The 18,743-nt window shown below is 38.9% G+C and overlaps 1 protein-coding gene across 9 annotated transcripts in view; it reads left to right on the top strand.

The window, feature by feature from the left end:
• The window catches only part of SLC35E2B (solute carrier family 35 member E2B), a 34,947-nt gene extending 20,299 nt beyond the window's left edge, over positions 1-14,648 (top strand). For all 9 annotated transcript variants that reach the window (XM_075121053.1, XM_075121056.1, XM_075121055.1 and 6 more), the window contains 5 exons: positions 2,412-2,532; positions 4,890-4,943; positions 5,772-5,844; positions 8,299-8,444; positions 9,367-14,648. In XM_075121053.1, coding sequence (XP_074977154.1) covers positions 2,412-2,532; positions 4,890-4,943; positions 5,772-5,844; positions 8,299-8,444; positions 9,367-9,604 — 632 coding nt within the window. In that variant the 3' untranslated portion in view covers positions 9,605-14,648. The remainder of the gene's footprint in view (positions 1-2,411; positions 2,533-4,889; positions 4,944-5,771; positions 5,845-8,298; positions 8,445-9,366) is intronic.
• Positions 14,649-18,743: the final 4,095 nt, after the last annotated feature.

Genomic DNA, 18,743 nt, shown 5'->3' with positions numbered 1-18,743 from the left:
TTAACTCTACAGTCTGGAATGCACTATGCCCTGCTTTGTTATGTGAGCGGCCGCTCTGCCCGCCCACCCCAGCCCTCTAGTATGCAAGTCACCCACAGACATATACCAGAGTGCTGTGCACAACCACTCTTGAATTACATACAGGGCAACACCCGCATATTCCTAGTCCAGACTTGCACCCCAGAAATGTCCATTTTAAACTGCTTAAAACCGCTTTGATCAGGGTAAACTCATTAATTAGTTTGTTGTTCCATCAAAGGGTATGAATATGCTCCAGCCTTTGTAACCTGAGTAGATTCCCCAAACTGCAGTCAAAAACACACTGGCTTAGATAAAACATAAAAATAAGTTATTAGCTACAGAAAAATAGATTTCAAGTAATTATAAATGACATAATCTTGAAGATCAGAATTGGTTACAAAAAGAAAGTAAAGATAAAATCTCAGTCTAATTCCTAAAGTTTATCAAGTTAAGTCAGATTTGAAGGTTTCTCTGACCCAAAAGCCTACAACAGTCTGTGCTAACTGGAAACCTCTTCCAGTTAGGACCACTTCTCCCAGTTCAAATGTGTCTTTGTCTTCCAAGTGATCTTCTTGCCTTCAGTAAAGGTTGGGGAAGAGAGGGGGCCTGATGATGTCACTGTCCCTTATTTTATACTCTCCTCCAGGTGCTGGAAAAATCTTTACTATGTCCTGGGGTTAGGCAGCCCCAATGGCGGATATAGAGTTAGTGGGGCCCTGTGCACAGCTTCATTTTCAGGGCCCCTCCCTTGGGACCCAGCCAAGAAAAAGATCATTCTCTTACATCTTCCTCCCCCCCGCCCCCATTTTTCATTCTTTTTTTCTTCATCCTCCCCCTATATTATAAGTAATGGGAAGTATTTTAAAATAAAGTGAGGTACCTTGATTGCGGCAGGGGGTTGGGGTGAAGGAGAGAGTGTGGGGGTTGGGCTCTGGGAGGAAGTTGGGGTGCAGGCTCTGGGCTGGGGCAGGGGGTTGGAGTGTGGGAGGAGGGCAGGGGAGCAGCGCTTACCTCAGGAGATGCAGCTCCCAAAGCCACCGGCGCACACACCCCTTTGGCAGCAGCTCCTAGGCGGGGGGCCAAGGAGTCTCTGCGCGCCGCTGCCCACAAGTGCTGCCCCTGCAGCTCTCATTGGCTGCAGTTCCTGGCCAATGGGAGCTGCAGTGTCGGCGCTCGGGGCGGGAGCAGCCCACAGAGACCCCCCCAGCAGCTGCAGGGACATGCCAGCCACTTCCAGGAGCGGCACTGCATGGAGGGAGAGAGGCAGAACAGGCAGGGAGCCACCTTAGCCCTGCTGCTGGCACGTCTATGTGCACCCCTTGGGGTGAAGGGGGCAGTGGGTCTCCGTGAGCTACCCAGGGCGGGCACCTCCCCCCCCACCGGGGGCGCACAGAGACATGCCAGTAGCTGGATGCTTACAGGAGCAGCATGGGGCCACCGGCCATAGCATGCATGCAGCCTGCCTGAGCCCTGCTATGCTGCCGGCCAGGACTCAGGTACAGGTTGTGAGATGAGATTTGTCCTGCATTTTTGCCCCCCCTTCCCCCCGCCCTCCCGTCACTGGGGGCTCCGTGCCACCGGATGGTTAGTTTCATGGTAAATCCAGTCCTGGGCAGCCCCATTGCCTACTTGCCCAGCATTCAGTCCTTCATATGAATTGTAATTTCTTGCTTTTGTGTACATGAGGCTTGACATGTAAGATTTGTGTTCACAGTTCCTTTGTTATTTCTAAGGAGCTGGTCTGTGGGCATTTCCCAGACTCTCAACACGTTTCAGTAACAAACATATAGCAAAATCTCATAACTTCATATGTAGTGACACACACATTTCAACAGGACAGTAATGTTCAACAGATTATGACTTTTCCAGTGATACCTCACAAGGCATACGTGGTACAAAGTATATCATAACTAGGATATATTCTGGAAAAACCAGACCCGAAAAAGAGCTCTGTGTAAGCTTTGAAGCTTGTCGCTTTCACCAACAGACGCTGGTCCAATAAAAGTTCTCACCCACATTGTCTCACTAATTTCCTGGGACTGACAGGGCTCAGTACTGCATACAATGATTCATTTTGACATTTTTGAAATGAAACATTTTGATGTTTTCATTTTGAAATTACCTTCAATTTTATTTTAAAAGATGCAAAAACATTAAGCACTCAAAATAGAAACAAAAGTTTTATGTAGAACAGAACATTTTGTTCAACTTGAAACAGATATTTTTCAATTTTTTCCTTTTGCTGAAATTCCCCAAAAATTAGTTTTTGTGTGACCCAAAATTATTGATTTTTTTTTTTTAAATTGGAACTGCTAGCAAACAGAAAAATCCATTACTCACTCAGCTCTGGTTTAAAGCCAATTTTTATTTATTTATTTTTTTACTTACAGGATTGCTGGTGAATCTGTCTCTCATTCCTGTCATGGGAGGATTAGCTCTATGTACAGCCACTGAAATCAGTTTCAACATTCTGGGTTTTTCGGCAGCTTTGTCTACTAACATCATGGACTGGTGAGGCCTGATGAAGGTTGCATGTGGAGCAGAGAAGGAATTGTTAGTTTATTTGTAAACTAAGCCATATCTTGTCCCAGGCTGTACAGTTCAGCTGGTGTTTCCCATACAGTATTTTAATTCTTGGTATTCAGATATCTATTTCTTAATAGAAAACATAGTGCTCTTAGAGGTGAGAATGCCATACCTGTCAGAACACAGTGGATAAAGAATAGAACAACTCCTATGCTACAAAGTCGTGTACAATTGAATTATCTCCGTTCATGATTCTTGACAAAGTCTATTTACAAGGGATTACCAGCATGCAACCATTTTGTCATTTGTGACTAGTAGTGTCCTGGTTTGTAGCCGGTGGTAGCTTTGTCTTTTAACTACGAGGCGGAGGGTGGGACAGAGCCAGTCAACTGCAGGTTCTTATTGCTGGTGAACACAAAGGGTTAATATAAGTTGCTTATGTTTTTTTTTAATAAAATATGTGACCATGTTATGGAAGAATTGCCAAATGCGTAAAACTAGTAATGCACAAATAAGTTGCAACTAATATAGTATGGAAGAGCACTAGCACCTCTAAACTTCAGGTTGAGCAGATATATATTTTTAATGTTGCTAATAAGATAATTGAAATACTCCTAAGTTAGGTTATTGGGGTAATATTTTAATATGCTAGGTTAACAATGAGTTCAGATAACACAAGAAAATGGAAAACTTCAGGCATGGTAAATCATTGACTGTAGTTAAAAAAGTAATCAGAAAGCCATGACAGTTTTCTAATAAATTTCTATTTATAAGAACACTTTTCTCTCTGTAAAGAAAGCCTTTTCGTATCTGATTGCAAGGTAAAATAAATAAACTAAAATGCGGAGAACTTTCTGATTCTTAAATATGTTTAAGGCAGTCGAGATTGTCTACAAAACTCTTCAGTTGCATGTCTCCATTAAATGGTGAGCAATTCAAAAATAATCAGTGTAATAGACTGCTGGGAATGTTTGTTTACGAAATGTCAAATTCTGTGGTCCAGAATTGTTTACAGGGGACACTGGTTCTTGCCATGGTTGTATTTGGATTAGTATTCATGTCCAGCGTCTGTCATTTCCTTTAAAAGTTTTGCCTTTTAGATCTAATTGGAGTCCAGATATCCATCCCTGTGTTAAAACAAAATAGGCAGATAAGATGATAGTAGGCCTGATTCTCCACACATGTTCATTTGTATTCACTTAGCACAAGTATAAATAAATATACAAGGTGCAAGACAGTGATGCCTCCAGCCTATATTTCAAATAATTTGTGTCTATATCTCAAGGCAGATGCAAGTACAGGCATGAGAGAGTGTGTGCATTTTTTATTTTTAAAATTATGTACCTGCAAATCAGGTGTGTGCTTCTGCTTTTGGTTAATTGCAGTGTTGTAGATTAGTCTGAATACTGAATAACCTACGTACTCATTTGTTCTAAATGCCCATGTCAGTGCACTACACCATCACAGGCTGGATATTCTTGTCTTGTTTTAATTTTTATCACTGTTTCCTAGAGCACAGCTGAACAGTAAAAGAAAAATAAAGAGTATTTTAGTTCAGTTCTCTGTGAAGCACTTGAAAATTTAAAGTCTAAATCATTTATATTTACAATGTTAACTGCAAAGGAACCTTATGCTGCTTCTGAATGTTAAAAGTTAATAAGGCAATGCAAAAATGTAAATTAGCATCTTCACTTGCAGTATGTCAATATTTATATAGAATGTGTGGAGTAGATTGGTGTTTTGTATATATTCCAAAGACAGTAATATATGAATCTGAGACTTAACTGGTTAAAAGAAAAAAGTAGTGCAGTTGTTATACCATATATCATTTTAATATTGTTGTATTGTGGTAACTTTATAAGTCTGGGAAGATTTTGTTCAATACAGTAATTGTGTTATGGTGCCTTCTGTAATTCTCTGATCTTGCTTTCATTTCTTTTTAAAAAGTGTATTACTTAATAGTGAATCGTGTGCTATTTATAAAATGTGAATTTTAAAGCAAATTAATTAAATTTAAAACAGGATATAAAAACTTTTTACAGTATGTTATAGGATATGCATTTATTTTATATATATATATATACACACACACACACACACAGCAAAAGAAGTTAAATTGCTTACTAAAGGACTTCTTTCTGAATACATCTTTGTTGTGATCTGTTTAAATGCATGAAATAGAAGAAAACCCAGTGTAAATCTGAAGTTGTATGTGACTGTCAGCAAGTATTTTATCGAAAACCTCATTTTGTGTCTTATGGAAATTACCGTTAAGTTCATTGCTTCATCTGTTCATTATAAATGGCACCTACAGACAATTTTTTTTATTTTTATTTCCCCAGTTTGCAAAATGTTTTTTCCAAAAAGCTGCTCAGTGGAGACAAATATAGGTTTTCGTAAGTATCTATAATATTTCAAATATACAGCGTACAGAACGGTCCCAGGAAACATCTGGGAACTACTTGTTTATAGTCATGTGGGACTGGGACAAGACTTTCTGTCTTCTCTATGTAGTTTGCTGATGACAGGTATCCTATATACTTTAAATGATTGTGTGTCAGGAGTGGGAGGAAAAACTTTTGTATCCAAAATACCCATAAGCATTTGCTGGGGAGATGAAATCATGATCAACCAGAAATTCCCTCAGGATACCTAAAATGACAGTCACTTACTCCCAAACACAAAAATAACTCCTTGGGGCCCAAACCTGGAAGCCCTCCATCTGCATAGAACTCCCACTGAAATCAGTAGGCTTGCAGAAACAGGCCCTTAATTTCCATTCCACAGTTTAAAACTCATGAACAGTACACGAAGGCATGAACAATACAGAACGCATGAATCAGTAATCAATTATTGCAGCAAATTCTGCCTATCCACAATTACAACACCTTTAAAAACAAACGATACAGAATGTTAAATGAACACTACAGTGTGTTGTTCAGAAGCAATTCCATAAACACAATTTTTTTTAAACTGAATTTGTTTTTTAAAAACAGCTTGCCTATTAAATTCAAGACCATCTCAGCCAGCATGGAAAGCAAACTTTGTTAGTTCTTTCAGAAACTTTGAATTTATCTTCCATGAAGCTTTTAAAAGGTTTTTTGACCACTGTAAAGTGTCAGTGTAGAGATTTCTATTTAAATGTAATACAGCTTTCTTTCTGTTACAGTTAAGGAAAAGCTTTTAAAATATTTATTTTTGTATTATTTGATTTCCATTTATAGTGCTCCAGAACTTCAGTTTTACACAAGTGCTGCTGCAGTTATTATGCTCATTCCAGCTTGGATATTTTTCATGGTAAGAATTTTTATTTGTTAACAAAGATTAATGTTGCTTCAGAGGAACAGCCGTGTTAGTCTGTATTCACAAAAAGAAAAGGAGTACTTGTGGCACCTTAGAGACTAACCAATTTATTTGAGCATGAGCTGCTCAAATAAATTGGTTAGTCTCTAAGGTGCCACAAGTACTCCTTTTCTTATTAATGTTGCTGTTTGATTTGTCCAAATGGCTAACTTTCAGTTTTCTTTTCCCCTTCCGTACAATCATGCTGGCATGCATCCCTGTTTACTTGTGGTGTTTAAGCAAGAGATCCAGAAAATTATGTTTTAAGAAGCAGTTTCATATAGATATGACATGACAAGTAAACCAGAAAGAGAAAGTTTGTTTCAGGAGTTTAGGGAGCAAGTAATTTAGTCTGAATAAATGCCTCCAAAGGGGCAAGGTGGATGAGGTAATACCCAAAGAGGCAGACACTTGAAGACTTAAAAAATAAATCCTAATGTTTGTAGGCTTCTTGGATAATAGCACTTTGTATTCACATGGTACTTGTAACCTTAATTATAAAAGAAGAAATTGAGGCATAGTAGATACAATTTGTTAGAGGCTGGGTAGAACTGTGTGGTTCCTAGCTCCCATTTCTGTGTTCCAACCATTAAACTGCATTAACCAAATGCAGCAGAAAAAAGTTGACTTAATTAACAGTACATGAAAGTATGATATGCTGTGGTAAGATAGTGATAGAATAGCAAAAATAATGATAGATAAACCTGTCCTATTACCTTATGTATGACAACAGAGGAGATAAATGCAATCATAGTTTCAGAGTAACTGCACCCATATTCCCCTCCATGGTCCCTTGAAGGCACTTACTTAAGGTGTCTGGCTCCCTAGCCATCACCTCTCTTGGGGTGGAGACTTGCGTTTCTCTACCCCGTGACTGGGGTTTGAAGGCTGCACAGCTCCCTGCCTTGCACTGTAAGGTCCCCAGCAAGCCAGTCTGCCTACATGTGAGCACCTGTGCTTTGTTTTCTCCCAATGGCTATGAACAGTGTATTGCCAGCAGCTACAAATTACTTCACGGTTCCTTCTAATCAAGCACATTCATTCTTAAAGCAAAAGCTTTACTGAGAAAACCTATACAAAACAATGGAAGTTCCTATATGCATGCTGAAAGCTTATTAAAGGTCACACGTCAGTGTATTGGGGCCCTAAGAGGACAAAGTCCTTCCAACGCTTCAACAAGGGTTGTCCCCCCTTGGAGAGAAGATCCTGTTTGCTGGATCAGAAAGAAGGCCTTGAGTCATTTTAACTGCAGTCCTTCTTTGCCAGAACCCTTTCTTTGTTTGTTACTTGGTCTCTGGAAAATCCAGTTTGAACCAGCATATGCGTGGATACCAAAGGGTGGTACCCCTCTGGATGTGTTTAAATCCTATGTGAGTCATCTTAATAACCCCCTACTGGTTTTGGTTCCTGGAAGAGCTGTGATAATCCTCCATCATGCAGTAGATCACAATCCTGCATACAATCCCTGGACCACAGTGATATATAAACTTAATATGATATGTTCCACCAAAGATCCTGTAGGCAGTTACAATATCTGTCACAAAAGCAATTATTGTAACCATGCTAGCTAGATTAAAGATGTCTTCAAAAATATCCCCATGCGGTGCTTGCACACATCAGTGTTTAATTCAGAAGATGCATGGTTCTTGGTTCTCTTTAAAATCCTCTTGTGTGATCACCATTTCATATACAAAGGGAGGAAGAGAGCAGCAATAGTGAGAGAACGTATGCCTCTAATTCTGATTACCATAAATTCCTGTGCTAGATGACTACAACAGATTGGCAGACTTTAGGCTCTTTACAGGAATAGAGAGTTCTTCTGCTGAATCACCTGAGATTTTGGTGCTAAAACCTTTCATTAGTAGTGTTATAATAGCTGGTTAAGACCTCAACATGAATTCAGGGTAGATACTGAGAGGGGATGAGTTTGGACACTAACTCAGGGTCAGTGTGCTCTGTTTAGGGTGGGTTACGAACTCATCTCATTGTGAATGGACCAAGTCATCATGACAATCAAATTACATCAACAGTTACAAAATTAAATCTGTCATAATAACTTCACGTGAGGCTAGGTGTCAGGGTTGGTGGAGGGTTAATAGAGAAGCTTTTTGTTGTAACATGTTAATATTCAAAGGAGGAAATATCACACAGGATAAGTGACAAATAATGAAAAGTTCAGATAGATAGGGCTTAGGCTCTCCTGCAGAGAAGATAAAACATGAAGGGTATAAACATTCCATCTCCTACTTCTGAAAATTAGATTAAATATTCCTGTCTTTATTTCCAGTATAAAGAAGTGTCTCCCTTAGGCCTAGGAGTAAAATTTAAGTTGCCTAGCCTATGTTTGCTTGTAAAAGAAAACAGGACACAGCTAGACTCTTAAAATCCTGTTCCATTCTTTGGCTTTAGGATGTGCCAGTGATTGGGAAAAGTGGAAGGCGTTTCAGTTACAACCAAGATGTCATTGTACTGCTCCTAATAGATGGAGTCTTGTTCCATTTGCAGAGTGTTACAGCATATGCCTTGATGGGAAAGATTTCTCCTGTAACTTTCAGGTAAAATTATAGATTGTGTCAAAATTATTGTTCTTTCCGTCCTTAGACCATCTCATACAGGTAACTGATTGAAAATGCTATATGGTGGAATAAATAAAATAAATTCTATATGTAGTCCAAATTAATAAGGATGTTTTCCAAATCCTAAAAGCAAACATAGGGCCAAATCCTTGTACTTTCCTTGTATGAGTAGTACCATTGGTTGCAAAGGGACTACTGCTTTTGTGTGTAAGGAAAACAGGATTTGACCCTTGGCATTATGCTTGTGGGACAGATACGCACAGTTCTTGGCCTCATTTCACATAAATAAGCAACTACATAGGGATACACTTACAAATTGCTGAATGAAGTTTTAGGTATGTGATTCTAATTTTAAAATATTTGCTAATACTGCCAGTTTTCTGGTGGGAATGAGTAGGTAAGTGGATTAGCCAAGGGAGAATTAGTGACATTCTATTGTACGCTTTTCAAAAAATAGCATGTCTCTTACTTGGTGACTTTAATTATTCCCACTAGCTCTCAGTTTAGGGATATTATGCAAATGTAATTGCTGATACTTAAAGAATTCCACAGTCACTTTTTTATTTGCCTAAGTAGGAAAAGTGGAATCTGACTTTCTGCAAGATAAAGCACCGAAAGATCCAAGTGTGATTAGAGCATACTGAATATATTGTCAGGTTTCAGAGTAACAGCCATGTTAGTCTGTCTTTGCAAAAAGAAAAGGAGTACTTGTGGCACCTTAGAGACTAACCAATTTATTTGAGCATGAGCTTTCGTGAGCACTTAAGTGAGCTGTAGCTCACGAAAGCTCATGCTCAAATAAATTGGTTAGTCTCTAAGGTGCCACAAGTACTCTTCTTTTTGAATATATTGTGTGTGTCAAAGCCTTTCAGTCCTTAATATTTGTGTTTTGTTGTTTCAGTGTTGCTAGTACTGTGAAGCATGCGTTGTCAATCTGGCTAAGTATTATTGTGTTTGGTAACAAAATTACAAGCCTCTCAGCCATTGGGACAGTTCTAGTAACAATTGGCGTTTTGCTATATAACAAGGCAAAGCAACATCAGCAAGAAACAATACAAAGCCTGGCAGTGGCAGCCTCACAGAACACAACTGAAGATACCAAGCCACTAATATCCAAGGATTTAAAGCCATATGAGTGATACGGCTCTTAATTCTTCTACCACAACCTGACATAACTCAGAGGAACTCTCTCTTAAATGGACGCTACCCTAGCTGTTGGCAATGCTTGGTTTCTTTGAATTCACAACAGGTGAAAGAATGGACTTCACTGCAGAGAAGGAAAAAAGGAGAAGATCCTATAAGCCCTGGCTTACTAGAAACTGACATGTAGAACAGAAGACCAAGAGTAATCCAATATGGTAAACATTGGCGTCATACTCCTTTCTTGACTCTGCAAATAAATAACAAGACTATACTGGAGATAAAACTTCAGTGTCAGATGGAAAAATAACTTGTGCCCCAGCCCCACCAAAGTAATGTGATAACATGACCCATCCCTGTTTTCTGCATGCTTGCAGTAGGATGAAACTAGTGCGGAGGAAAAAAATGTCTAGTTGCCACTCTTCTTAAACATCCTAGACTGCCTGTGTGCATGGAGAGGATCTGGGAGAAAGCACTTTGAAAGACAAAATCAGTAATTTTTGCTTACACAGCTGTTGGTGTAAATGATGAAAATAGGCAGCTACTCTTGAGTATAAAGCCAGCAAAGAGAATTTTGCTTTCCTTTGAAATTCTCTAACAACTGGAGCATTGCAGTTTGCCTGGGTACCGACCACATGCATGTTTCTGCAAAAATGAAACACGCACACATGCCTATAAACTAGGAGTCAACACAAATAAGTATAGTTGCTATCAGGCAAAAACCACTGGAAATTTTCAGAAATAAATGAGGCATCAGCATTTCTATAGTAAGTACTGTCTTAATTTTAGAAATACAAAAGTTTCCTTTGCATTGTAATTTATCATAAAATATTTTTGAGGCAAGAGGGGAATGAGTTTGTTTGTTTTAATCTATAGGAGAGCAGTAAAAAAACAATAGACTTCTTGAAATTCGGGGTTACAACTGTCTTTAGCTTTTGTGCTCAAATATTTTAGTATGTCCTGTTACAGTGATAAGTCAGAATGGATAGAGTTTTAACCTTAAATTGAGAATATTCTGATGTCTGTTTCTTTTAAGTTTTTTTTTTTAATTTTGCATGATATAATGTTAAAAAAAAATCAGTGCTTTGAGAGAAAGAAGGTAGAAAGCTTCAGCTTCATTTTGATTATTTCACTTTTAAAAAACGCTAAATCTTTCTTCATTGTTGTCAGAATTACAGCATAGGCCTCTCTCTCCATAGGGCAGCCATGGTCATCAATCAAGATTTAGAAATTCCCTACAATAACCGGTGTAGTCCTGGTTTTACCTAATGTTAGTGAAACCCAAATCAGTGCCGTGAAGCACAGTGTATCATGCCATAGGCATGTCTAACTTTTACCAGACAAAAATATAGCAACTTGATCTGTGGTACAGCCAGATTTCACTCTCAAACAAAGTGATGGATTTGCTCACTCATATAGGGCTTTTAATATAAAAGAAATTGCCCCTCCAACTGCAAACAATAAGTGCTTTTCTCCAGTAAACCAAAGCATTAAACTACAAGTAACAAATCCAAACAAGATGCAATCTGGGGATCATGAAGAGTTTGGGCTGTGAAAAATTGGGAATAAAAAACAAAGCTAAGGTATTATTCTCAAATTGTTCATCCTTTTTTACTGCCTACACACTAATGTTTGCACTAGCTTTGTGTCTGACCATCTGACATGATCTGGAGAGTGGTCTGTGCTGTAAGGTCAGGGATATTGGGAACACACCGAAACAAAGCTATGCATTGTTTAAAAATCCAGTAGTTAATGTAGAGTGGACGTGCTGCAATATAAAACTGTTTCCTTTTAGCTGTTAGATATAACTTGCAATTGTAGTGGTCTCTTTAGACCTGTTTACTTATTTGGGCAAATCTGCTGCATGTCTAGATCCCTTTAGGGAAATAAAAAGTTAAGCTTGGAGTTCTGTTTGACAAGATGCTAGCTTCAGAAGAGTCTGTCTATATGAAAGAGTCCACCATCTATCCCATAAATAAATTGAGCATAGTCAGTAGAATTTATTGGACACATTCTGCACATAGCCAATTGGCATATGTTTCCAGCCTGGCACTATTTTTTCTCATCTACACAAGGGATAAACAGATCTGTAGCTCCATTTGCCTTGTGACAGCTCAACATCTAGCCAAATCAACTACGTGAATCAGCCAAATTTCTGATGAATGTCATCTAGATGCAAAGTCATAGGTAAAGCTGTGGACTATTTGAGATCAAGCTCATTTTTAAGTTCTGCCTTCCAATAGTTGACTTAGCGTTCTGCCAAGAATTTACAGTCGCAATTTCACTGAGATTTTCAAAGTCCAGTATCACTTCTTGGCTTACATAAAGGTAGATAATTGTCAATAATTGTGCACGGAACCAATATTTTAACTGTCTAGCATATTTTTTATAAAAAGTACACATCTTCCATGAACTGCCATTCTAAGATGTAATATAAGTGGCTTAATGAAAACATTTGATTTTTTTTTTTTAAGCTTGTCCTGATGTAAGTTACCCAATGCATTATTTTCACTGCCAGTTTCTTTTTGATTGTATATGCCTTTTTGTTAAAGAGAAAATATGCGAACTGCATGCAAAGATTGTTTGGATTTGGATTATTACGTGGCTCAACAGTCAGGCCTTTGAGGTCCATTGAAGTCCAAGAACAGAGTTCTCTAATGTTTTCTCTTTGGAAAACATGACAGATTTCCTGTTGCCAAAGTGTATAATATGTTTATTTGAAAATCAAAGGGCATATCCTTATTTTGCATGCATGATTTTACTACATCAGAATAAATATATCGCCTTGGATTTCTGGGATGTCAAAGGGCCTTCAAATAAACCATTGTGTAAATACCTAGCTAATTTGGCAAGGAGAGTGATACTGAAAACCACAGGGTAAACATAAATCACAGTAGGATAGGGCGGGTATTTATTTTAAAATCCCCCTCACCCCTAGTATGGCATACTGATGCTTGACTGACGGGACCAACTGACTTGCAGATATAAGGAAACAGTTCATTATGTACATTAACGATGATGATACTATCCTCAAAACTACATATCTGCCATCTGAAGATGTGGTTAATAAAGCTGCTGTTGGACAATGATTATTATATATATTAATCTCCCCATGGATATAAAATGCTGGGTTAATTGTAATTAGGTTGTGACCATTTCATGTTGAATCCCTCTCTCCCCTTATGACTAAGCGATCCCAGTGTTCTAGTCACCCTGCAATTTGATCTTTCTCTAACTTTCTTATAAAAATCTGAGTAGCATTTGTGGTACAAATGAGTTACTGTGAAGACTCCATTATCGTACATTGACTCTGCTGCCTGGATTTTAGCACAAGTGACTTACTTAAGCAGTCATAAGGAATAATTTCTTTTTCAAATATGAATCAAAGCTAATATTTTTTTTGTTTGTTTTAAAAATTTTAGCTCATGGCCTATTCCTGACTTTTATTCATAGTTTCTCCCCTTTTCTGCAGGTTATTTCCCCTATGTTTTTGTCTTTTAGTGGGTGTAGGTTAGAGATGTAAATATTGTTTAAAAAGTTAACTGTTTAAACAATTAAAATTACATGGTTTAATCGGTTAACCGATTAAAGGGAGAGGGGCTGGGGTTGGTTGGTTGGGCTGGGGCTGAGGTCAGCTGGCTCGGGACTGGGGCTGCTTCAGCCAGCTGGCCTAGGGTTGGGAGTTAACGGTTAGGGTGGGTTAACCAGTAAGACTAATGCTTACTGGTTCACCGTTTAATATTTTATATCCCCAGTGTAGCTGCTTTTAAGTTTCCCCTCATACCAATAGCAAGGGATAGGTGTCTTGAAAATAACTCGGACATTTTCTTTTCTCTTGTTCTCTTTCCAGCCACTGCAGATCTCTATAATCACTCTTGTGTTTGTCTTAAGGAATGAAAGTGCTCCCAAGCCCAGTTTTTGCACAGTCCAACATGATGCCTCAGAACTGGGGTGAATGTTTAGCTTTTAAGCCACTTCTTGAAAGCTGAACACTTCATGCCTATTTAAGCAGCATTTTATTAATTTAATGGAGCTTCCCGAACCACATTTTGCTAGTCACATTAGTAACCCTATCTAAGAAAATATGACTCGAACTACCCCAGTTGGGCAGCTCCTCTTCTAACTGTTTTTAGGAGAGAATCTAATCACATCTTCTCTATCCTGTCGGTAAGGGATGGAGAAGAGAAGGAGGAGCAGGACACCAGAAATGGTCATCAGTATCCACTTGGAGAGAATTTCAGCTCCTGAACTGCAATAAAGCAAGGCTTCCTGGAAGCCTCAGAAAGCTGCCATGGTTCAGCACCCTCAGAGCCAAGTTTTTGCTAACTAGTCATTGATCAGAAGAAAGAATCAGTGAATTGCTGTTTCAGTGCAGGCAAAGGGTTCTAAATGAAGATTTAAATAAGTATGTTACAGAAGAGAGGAATTTATCAAGTGGGTAATAGTAGGGTGACCAGATAGCAAGTGAGAAAAATCGGGACCCTTTTTTTCCCCGGGGGAACGAGATAGTTGTATGTAAGACAGAGCCCCTAATATCAGGATGGTCCCAATAATATGAGGATCTCTGGTCACCCTAGATAAGGGTATTGGCTCACCGTTCAGCAGTCCTTTAAGTGGAAGATACTTTAGCGTCTGAGAAACTTGAAAACACAGTAACTCTAATTGCTGCTTCTATGTCAGGGCCAAACCTTTATGTATTTGATACCAAACTACGAATGTTGGACTGAAATACATGATACATATTATTTTGTAGGTATTTTGTATAGTCACAATTCCAGTGTTTATGTAAGGTAGGACATTTGAGTACTTTATTAAAAAAAAATAAAATCCCTCATGCATAATCAATTAAATATAACTGTTAATTCTGTTTGTAATAAATATCTGATCCTGTGAATACCAGTCGTGATTGTTCCTGTGTATGATGCAAACAGACATGATTAAACATCCTCGTTTTTTACTTATTCTTGAAAAGAAGAAAGTTAATGTATAATGTTTTTATTCATTATTTCTTCTAAGAAAAAAATAAAAAATTCCATCATGTAAGTTTCTATCTGTGAATGTGGTTATTTAAATATATATGAAAACTTTCTTCAGTGATCAGTGACTGTACCTTAGTAATGAAGCCGAAACTCCCAAACCCCAGGCATACTGGGGATGATGAGGAAACAAACCAGCCTTTTTCTATTAGACAATGTAAATCTCTTTCTGGGGAAAGTGGGGAGCAGCGTATTGTGGTGAGTAGAGCAGCTAACAAGTCAGGACTTTTTTAGAGTATGTCTACAAAGGGATTAAAAAAAAAAACCCATGGTGGCCCGGTCAGCTATTTCTGACTCACGGGGCTTGCTTGGGCTTTGGGGCTGTAAATGTTCAGGTTCGTTTGGGCTGGATCCCGAACTCTAGGATCTGCAAGGGTTGATGGTCCCAGAGCTTAGGCTGGAGTCCGAGCCAAAATGTCTACACAGCAATTTTTAACCTCACTGCCCGAGCCCTGTCAGCCCAAGTCAGCTGACCTGGGCCAACTGCAGCCATGCTGCAGGTCTTTTATCCCTGTGTAGTCATATCCTTAGATTCTAAATGCTGTCTCTAGGAGTGGAGTGTGGTCTAAACATTAGAGTCTGGGACTGGGGATTATGCCATCTGAATTGCAGTCTCATTTCTGCTAGTGAACTGCCTTGAGACCTTTGGCAAGTTGCTTAATCACCCTAGCAATTTTGCCCATCTGCAAAATAAGATTCATACATTTGTATCTCATTGGGGTGAGAGTTTGTGAGGTTTAATGTTTCAACAACCCTTCTGTTTGACAGTGCTAATTTTTGTTATAATTATATAATTAAACTGAATTCCACTTTGATTGGTTTTTGTCATCTAATTTCTTAATCTGCTATAACCATATATGGCTTTCTTCATCTGCTGTTTGTTCTTCACAGTGCCTGTTTTCAAGGTCTAGGCACCATTATGTCAGAATTTGTAATGCTTGTTCTTTCAATGTGCTGCCTCCTAGTGTGCATTCATTCCTTGATCTTTTCATGGTCTGTGTGTATATAAATCTCCTCGCTGTATTTTCCACTGAATGCATCCGATGAAGTGAGCTGTAGCTCACGAAAGCTTATGCTCAAATAAATGGGTTAGTCTCTAAGGTGCCACTAGTTCTCCTTTTCTTTTTGCGAATACAGACTAACACGGCTGCTACTCTGAAACCTGTCCTTGATCTATGACATTTATTGCTTTACTTCAGAGCTTTTGGGTTACTTGGGTGTCTTGATTTTGTTAATTTAATGTCTTTCTAACAGTGATGCTTTAGCTCATCAAAAGTTGCTCTAGCTCAACAGAAATTAGGGCTTAATGCAAGCAATTCTTGGTTAAATTTCTGTGCCTTTTTTTCATGCCAGAAGTCAGACTAGATAATCATAATGGTACCTTCTGGTCTTAAAATCTAAAAATCTTTAATGTTGATAAAAGATTACCAGAGCATGATAGCTCTGAAACCTGAAGTTGTCCTATTTATGGACAGAATATGTGCAATAAAAGCTGAACCAGACAGAGGCACTCTAATGTCAGAATGACCCATATTATAACGAACGTATCAGTATACCTGTCCTGGCTTCTCTTGACACTTGCAGTGAGACTCCCAGTTGTGGTGTTTTTTTCACTGTGGGGACACACAGTTTCCTGTAAATTTCCAATCCAGAATAAACAGGTAAGGCATCTGGTGTGGATTTAGCTGGTAAACTGGAGGTAATTAGTACCTCCTAGTTCATTACAGAACCACAAGGAAAAATTTTGGCTTAAGTTGTTAAATAAAAATTAAATATTTTATATGAGAAATTTATTTTAATAGAGGTTATTGAAAATAAGCAAAATTTAGTTTTATGGGGACTTTACCCTTAATTTCTACTACGGCTGCCGATTAATCAGTTAACTCTCACGATTAACTTAAAAAAAAATTAATAGCGATTAATCGCAGTTTTAATTGCACTGTTAAACAGTAGAATACCAATTGAAATTTATTATATATTTTGGATGTTCTTCTATATTTCATATAGTATTCTGTGTTGTAATTGAAATCAAAGTGTATGTTGTTTTTGATTACAAATATTTGCACTGTAAAAATGATAAACAAAAGAAATAGTATTTTTCAGTTCACCTCCTACAAGTGCTGTAGCGCAATCTTTATTGTGACAGTTCAATTTACAAATGTAGATTTTTTTTTTTGTGTCTGCGTGTTACATAGCTGCACTCCAAAACAAAACAGTGTAAAACTTCAGAGCCTACACATCCACACAGGCCTACTTCTTGTTCAGCCAATCACTAAGACAGACAAGTTTGTTTACATTTACGGGAGATAATGCTGTCCACTTCTTAATTACAAAAATATCACCTGCAAGTGAGAACAGGCATGGCACTTTTGTAGCAGGCAGTGCCAGATATTTGTGCCAGATACGCTAAACATTCGTTGGCTCCTTCATTCTTTGGCCACCATTCCAGAGGATATGCTTCCATGCTGATGACGCTCATTTTAAAAAAAAGTGTTAATTAAATTTGTGACTGAACTCCTTGAGGGAGAATTATATGTCCCCTGTTCTGTTTTACCCACATCCTGCCATATATATCATGTTATAGCAGTTTGGGATGATGACCCAGCACATGTTCACTTTAAGAACACTTTCACTACAGATTTGACAAAGCGCAAAGAAGGTACCAATGTGAGATTTCTAAAGATAGCTACAGCACTCAATCTAAGGTTTAAGAATCTGAAGTGCCTTCCAAAATCTGAGAGGGATGAGGTATGGAGCATGCTTTCAGAAGTCTTAAAAGAGCAACACTCCAAAGTGGAAAGTACAGAACTTGAACCACCAAAAAAGAAAATCAGCCTTCTGCTGGTGATAATGAAAATGAACATGCATCAGTCTGCAGTGCTTTGGATTGTTATCAAGCAGAACCCGTCATCAGCATGGATGTATGTCCCCTGGAATGATGGTTAAAGCATGAAGGGACATATGACTCTCTAGCGCATCTAGCATGTAAATATCTTGCAACACTGGCTACAACAGTGCTTTGAGAACCCCCATTCTCACTTTCATGTGATGTGAACAAGAATCAGGCAGCATTATCTTCTGCAAATGTAAACAAACTTGTTTGAGTAATTGGCTGAACAAGAAGTAGGACTGAGTGGACTTGTAGGCTCTAAAATTTTAGTTTATTTTTGAATGCTGTTTTTTTTGTACTTCAACCTTCCTGATAAAGAGATTGCACTACAGTACTGGGTAATTGAAAAAATACTATTTCTTTTGCTTTTAAACAGTGCAAATTCTTGTAATCAAAAATAAAGTGAGGACTGTACACTTTGTAGTCTGTGTTGTAATTGAAATCAATATATTTGAAAATGTAGAAAACATCAAAAAAATTTAAATAAAGGACATTCTATTCTTAACAGTCCGATTAATTGTGATTAATTTTAATTGCTTGACAGCCCTAATTTCTACTTCTAATATTCAAAACAAATAACTGTGAAATATAAACTGTAGTGTCAGTTTTTTATTCTTATTTTGCAAATGCAATCGAAGAATTTAATGAACTAAAACGTAAGGAGATAGAATTCAGAACGAGATTTGCAGGCCAAGGGAGGTGGCTGAGAAGTGGCCCCGGGAACTAGTAAGCCCCATGGACCGTTTAATCATTTTCACGACAATAGCAGGATCTGCAAAGAACTCATTAATGGCACTGCAAGAAGGGAGGCTGAATGGCTAGTGCTTATAAAATAGAGGACGGGGATGGTGTTGTCTTTTCCTCGCCCTGCAGGGCCCCAGCCGAGACTCCGTGCCTCAGTTTCCCCACTTGGAAGAGCGGGACAACGCGCCTCTTTCCCCAGGGGGGTGAGACTGAACAGCGGCACTGCGCGCAGCTGCCAAGTGCTCGTAACCAACAGGACCGTGCCTCCTTGAGGGGCCGGGCCCCGGGAGTCCGCACGTAGCCCCTTTGGTCTCCGGGCCCGGTAGGCTCCGCGGCAGCCGTCTCACGCGTAGGCATCGCTCACCCCGCCGGGCCTAGGGGCTGCCGGGCCGCCGCGCACCGCCCCCCCCCCCCAGTTGGCCGCATGCGCGCAGCCTACGCCGCTGGCCGGGCCAACTGCACCGCGGT

The sequence above is a fragment of the Caretta caretta genome, chromosome 18 (genome assembly GCF_965140235.1).
Source record: "Caretta caretta isolate rCarCar2 chromosome 18, rCarCar1.hap1, whole genome shotgun sequence".
Lineage (NCBI taxonomy): Eukaryota > Metazoa > Chordata > Testudines > Cheloniidae > Caretta > Caretta caretta.
Note: the sequence above shows the minus strand (reverse complement) of the source record. Positions and strands in the feature narration are given on the sequence as shown.